Raw genomic sequence first — 6,000 nt, forward strand, 5'->3', positions numbered from 1 at the left:
TGGAGATGTTTCTTCTGGCTGACTTTTTTATGGATTTGAAAAAGGTTTCTTCGATCGGATGATTAGTAGAAATGAGAGGATATCGGGCGAACGCTGGTGAAATGTCGTAACTTCTTTCTACGTGACTGAAAATATTGGGTCATCGTGAAAGTTCTTGTGATTTCAAGTTGTTCGTAAAAAAGAACATATGACCACTGAAATTAATCATTATTATATAAAATAATTTCTATAACGTTTGGTACACTTTTGCATTAATTTCACGTATATAAAAATTCGAATCTCTAAGAAAAACAAAGACACAAATGATTTTCTTCGATCCAAACCTAGTTTATACTTGACAAAAGTCATGCTCATAATTTGGTAGCCTACTTCGTATGAATTCACTATGGTTTCCTAAGATTGAGTACCATTATCACTGCAGAGTCATACAGTAACGAAACGAAATTTGTGAAATTTCGAATGAATTCACTATAGTTGCCTAAGATCGAGTTGCCTAGTTCACCAAAAGTTGAAGATACAGCATCCAGCTCTGGTCAACAGAAAAGGCCCTATTCCTTTGCTTATCCACAACTGTACGAAAATTGTGTCAACTGAGTATTGAAGTTCTTCATATTCTCCAGATGTATCTCCAACCGATTTTCACTTTTTCCGCCTACTTGACAATTTCTCTGCGCAAACACGATTTAGGAAACAGGAAGATATTGAAAACGTCTTTCACCACTTTCTTCCCCTTAGAAATACGAATTGTATTGAATTTGTATTCACGAAACTAACTTCTCATCCACAGACGAAAAGTCTCCCGAACTGATTTTCATCTGAATTCTCGACGAGATATCCCGTCCAAAAAGTCACATAAACAACATTAACTCGCGAGATATCTCGTCCACAAACGCGAAGAAGTTAATTCTCCCGTGATTCTTCGTTAAAAGTGTACGAAACGTTATGGAAATGACCTCAAATGAAACTGTTTCATTTTAACCAAGTTATGTTTTTTCAAAACGAACGAACCTTGCTTCCTCTTCGTCTTCCAGTATTTTACCTAATTTTCATTCGTTTTATTCCAAGCCACGGTTGCGAATTATAATATTCCACCGCTACATTATGTTCAATTAATTCAACTACACGCTGTTTTAGTCGGTTCAGCGAGGAAAGGATCTCTGTATGGTTCGAAACAGCGAGACGAGGCGGAATTGAAAGAGACACGCGTAAGTTTGAAAAAGCTTCCCCCTGGAAAGGGACAAGCGTCTCGGGGTAATAAAGTGGCTGACTGTCGCGTCGAGGGAGCCACGCTACGACTTCGACGGACCTAGTTTCTTCCGTCGAATGAAAGGCTTCCACTTAACGCGCTTCGCTGCATAGCAGCTTAAAATCGCCGACACGTCGCGACGCTTTTCAAAGGATGTAAGGCGTGAAGGCAAGTGTTGCGACTAACTCGCAGAAACCGTCCACGGGCACAACTTAAGAAACATTCAACGTCGAGCTTTTTCAAACGTCTCCTACGATCGAACTTGCTGTTCCGTTTATTGAGACGAATTTCTTTAACATCGAAGCTTTTCAAAGAGTTGGAAACATTGGTTTTCTCGGAATGGCTACTATTTTGTAGTGAATTGATTTTTTTCTGGTAGTTTGTTGGCGAGATAAGTGTATTGGCGGAGATGCTTTTGGTTCAGAAAATTTTATTTGATGGAATAAATAGTTATTGAATGAATTTGTACGAAAAAATTTGTGGGAGGTGAGCAAACGTGTGTGAATGAGTAGGCAAAGTTTCATATCGATAGCACGAATGGATTTCATGTTATAAAATTCGAAAGATACCCTAGTTTTTCGCGCGCCTAAAGAGACTACCGTAATGTCTCTACAAGTGTCAGCCAGTTTGGATTCTACAAGTGTCAGTATAGATGGTCTGCGTCATTGCTGCGCCTATGTTATCTCGCTCGAAGTCAAGCGTGTAACGCTACACCACTCGGTTTCTTTTACGAGATTTCACGGCTGGACAATTCATAATAGAAAAATATAATTTCTTTAATTTTACTTTTTTTCATCTGAAATTTTTTTTAACAGGTTGGTGAGATTTTTCTGATGAAAATGAGATCAAACACGATATAATTTGAACAACATTTACTTATTAATACTTATTGAGTAATTAATTTAATGTCGGCCTACCTCCACGTAAAAGAAAAAAAAAAATGTAGGACCGATTCGACAAGTGTCAGTCAAACGGCAGGCCAATTCTCCACCTGGCAGTCAAACGGTAGGCCGACTCTATGTAATGTAATATAGGGCGTCTGTTTTATCTCAATACAGTGAAATATCTAGCGTGACAGTGAACGTGTTAATAAGTAAATGTTGTTCAAATTATGTCGTGTTTTATGTCATTTTTACCAGAAAAATCTCAATATTTTAAGAAAAATTTTGGGATAAAAAAACGTAAAATTAAAAAAATTGGTATTTAAATCGCTTGGTTGCCTCGACTCACGTTTCATCCTTATCTTTTATTCGCTGTCCTTGTCTACTTTCGGCAAACTACAAAAGCGGCCGCGAGGCTCGAAAACGTAGTCCCTGACTCTACAAGTGTCAGGTTTAGGTTCCTTGCGGACTGACACTTGTGGAGACATTACTGTAATTGTAAGCCACAAGTTACCAATGCAATTTTTTTACGTCATAAGAAATAAATCATATCTTCATAATTGTCAAATAAATTTACACGAAAAAATTCACGTAAGATGACAAAACGTAAGCAAATAAATATGCAAAGTTTCATATCGATAACACGAATAGATTTCACGTTATAAAATTCCAAAGATACCAGAATTTTTCGTGCGCCTACGTAAGTTACCAACCCCAAAATCAATTTTCAAACGAAAGGCGTAATTGCAGAAAAAATACTTTCCACTCCCGAAGCTAGATAACTAAATGAATTAAAACGTTCGGTCAGCGTCACGTTTCTTCTGCGTCGGTCATTCCAAAAATGACTGCCGCCTAGGCGTATCTTCGATTCCAGTCAGACAAAGGCAGCCGGTTGCACGTTCGTCGGACAAATTCGTGGCGCGCGTGCGAGAATTAATTGGAATCAGTCAGAACGCGGCGGAACGACGTGGACGGGGCTCCTTTGTAGGGAACTCCGTAGGCGCTGCGCGCAAAGCTTTGTACCTTCCAACGAAATCTGTCGTTCGTTTCTAGTTATCTGACAATTATTATTAACGTTTGTATTCAAGCATGGTTACGATACGCTGCATGCACCAGTTGAACGCGAGTCGCGTCGAACGGCGACGATGACAAGGAACAAAGAGCTGCGTCCTCGATGACGCGATTTACTTAACCATTGGCAATTGTCGCCCTTCTTACGATTCTTTCGGCATCGCATAAATTAGGTTCGATCTGCGAGCTTGTACAATCAAGATGCTGAAGAGCAGCGAATTTCGATGAATAGGGTAATTCTCTGCGTTGTAAATGGTTCGAATAAAAGGGTGTGTTTAATCGTTGATTCTAAAAATTTCTTTCTATTTTCTCGGGGGTTCTTTTTTTTCATTTTTATAGGAGAATGTAGGTCGAAATGAATTGGAAATACAGCAGAGACGAATATAAAGAATAAAATGATTCGGTTTGAGAATGAAAAATAGTTGGAATTTAACCCCTTGGCATACAAATAAAACGGAGTTCGGTGCGATCGAAAAATACTATTTAATTCGGCTGGACTAAGTAGTTGTATAAACTTAGAAACAGAGTGGAATATTTGTATTGGTGAATATCATTTAATAAGGTTGACATACAATATCAACCCTTTGAACTACAAATTTTAAAATAAATTTTTTTTACAATAACACCCTATTATTTTAAGAATTCTATTTGAAATGCACTTCAAAAGACATTTGGTCGATAGGAACCAATTAAAACTATTGTTCTTTTTTACTAATTATATTGAAAATAGCATTAAGGGTCATACGTATGTGTACCTATTGCTCATCGAGGTAAAAAAAGTATTGCAAAATATAATACATATTTAAACTGGCAATTTAAAAATTACTTCATTCATCCCTGTGAATAAAACTGATGTCGAGTCACACTCGACGAAGGAGTCCAAAGGGTTAATGGACACTAACGAAGTAATTTTATTAAGTGAAACATCTGCAGCTTTGTAAAGAATGAAATTTTTCAAACAAAAAAAGATAATGATAATGTATTCATTTTTGGTACGCGTCGAAGAAAGTTCATGACGTCTCGGAGACGCCAAAGTCTACGATGACACACAAAACAAATGATCCATGTCTCCCAAACGTCATTGTATTACCAAGGGGTTAATAAGGTTGAGTAGATTTATGTTTTGTGTTGTTAGGAAAACTGGTCGCATTGACGTGATTTTCTGGAGAAACGAAGATAAAGCCAGTGTCCGTATCCTACGTCATTTGAAATGTAAAGCTTCTACCGTGAAGTTCGTTCTCGCAGAGATTTGTTTTCCTTAACGGATCAACTACATCTCACGTAGAGGCAGTAAATTATATATGTATGCACATAGGAATACAGGGTATCGTCATCGGGGCTTTACATTTCGCCCAGGCGAACGTGTGCCGAAAATTTCAAAGCGCGCGAACGCGGACTTGACTGCGTATGAATCCTCCTCCCACACACGGGGAACATCGAGGTGGTCGAGAGTACTTTACAAATAAAGCGGTTCTATTATAGGAGCCATGTGGACGTCATTCTTTGTTTCGATAATGGAAAATCTGATAAAGCAGATTTCTTTCATACGATGTTGCCTCTTGAAACTTTTTCAAATATTTAAATTTTCGAACTTTTAAATTTTCAAATATAAAAATTTCCAAATATTTAAGTTTTCAAATAATCAAATTTCCAAATTTTGAAGTATTTGAGTTTTCCATTGTTCAAGTATTCAAACTTCCCACCTTTAAAATTGTGAAATATTAAAATTTTCAAATTCAGAAATTTGCAAGTTAAAAAATTTCCAAATATTTAACTCTTAATATCTACAAATTTGCAAATATTTAAGTTTCCAATTTTCCAATTTTCAAATATTCAAATTTCCAACTTATCCACCTATGAAATTCCTTATTTATTTCCACCCCAAATTTTATATACTTTGCAAATTATCTTCGACCCATCTTCCGTCAGGACTAATACTACTTCATACCCTCAACTTGGCCCAATAAATCCATCCATTGCACCTTTGGTATCTCTAACAGTCCTACAACGAACACTCGGATTACCCGCGCCGATTTCCATCGGCGTGTGTGTGCGTGTTAAATCTCATAATTCTTCCCCAATTTCAATAGGAGAAATCGTGTGCTGTCGGACCGCTTTGAAACGATCCGGCCGAAATTATCCGGCCAGAGAACGCGTGGCGGATACGTACGAACGATATCAGGCGATTGTTAAATCGTTAAACAAACGGCCTGGTCGTTCGTTGAAATCGTATCTACCCGCGTTTTCCATGCTGGCGATCCTGTTGAAACAACGGCGGGTCGGGCTTTCAAGGAACAAAAGGCAAAGATAAAAGGTAAAACGTACCCGAAACGCATCCCTCAGCTCCTGCTCTTCCTGATCCTGGTCGGTGGGGGCGGTTTCGTTGGCTCCTATATTGCTCACGATTTCCACGAACTCTTCGAAGCTGACATTCCCATCTCCTGGAATAACAGAAGCGAAAAAAAGAACGCATCATGTATACGTAAAGCCTTCCATTCTGTTTTCAGGCGAATTTTTTTTCCCTGGCAACATGGCTGCCATTTATTCCCAAATGCCACACTACCAGAATTCCCCCCCACTCTCTCTTTTCATTTCTCTTCTCCTATTTCTCTTTTTTTTTCTTTCTTTTTTTAACAGACACTTTATCGCCAACACACGCTATTCATTCTGTCCCGATAAGATCTTTCGTGCACAGTTTCTAGTCCCGTCTTTTACGCTTTCCAACAACTCACATTCGTCCTTCTGCTACGTACTTGCCGGCTTCGGTAAAAGAAGCTGCTGCTCGTACCGCGGACGAAAAGA

At 38.4% G+C, this 6,000-nt stretch overlaps 1 protein-coding gene across 1 annotated transcript in view; it reads right to left on the minus strand.

Moving 5' to 3' along the window:
* The window catches only part of LOC108572723 (calmodulin-like), a 102,446-nt gene that overhangs the window by 32,593 nt on the left and 63,853 nt on the right, over nt 1–6,000 (minus strand). The window contains exon 4 of the mRNA XM_017934999.1: nt 5,524–5,639. Within this exon, the coding sequence (XP_017790488.1) occupies nt 5,524–5,639 (116 nt within the window). The remainder of the gene's footprint in view (nt 1–5,523; nt 5,640–6,000) is intronic.

The sequence above is a fragment of the Habropoda laboriosa genome, unplaced genomic scaffold, assembly GCF_001263275.1.
Source record: "Habropoda laboriosa isolate 0110345459 unplaced genomic scaffold, ASM126327v1 scaffold22, whole genome shotgun sequence".
Lineage (NCBI taxonomy): Eukaryota > Metazoa > Arthropoda > Insecta > Hymenoptera > Apidae > Habropoda > Habropoda laboriosa.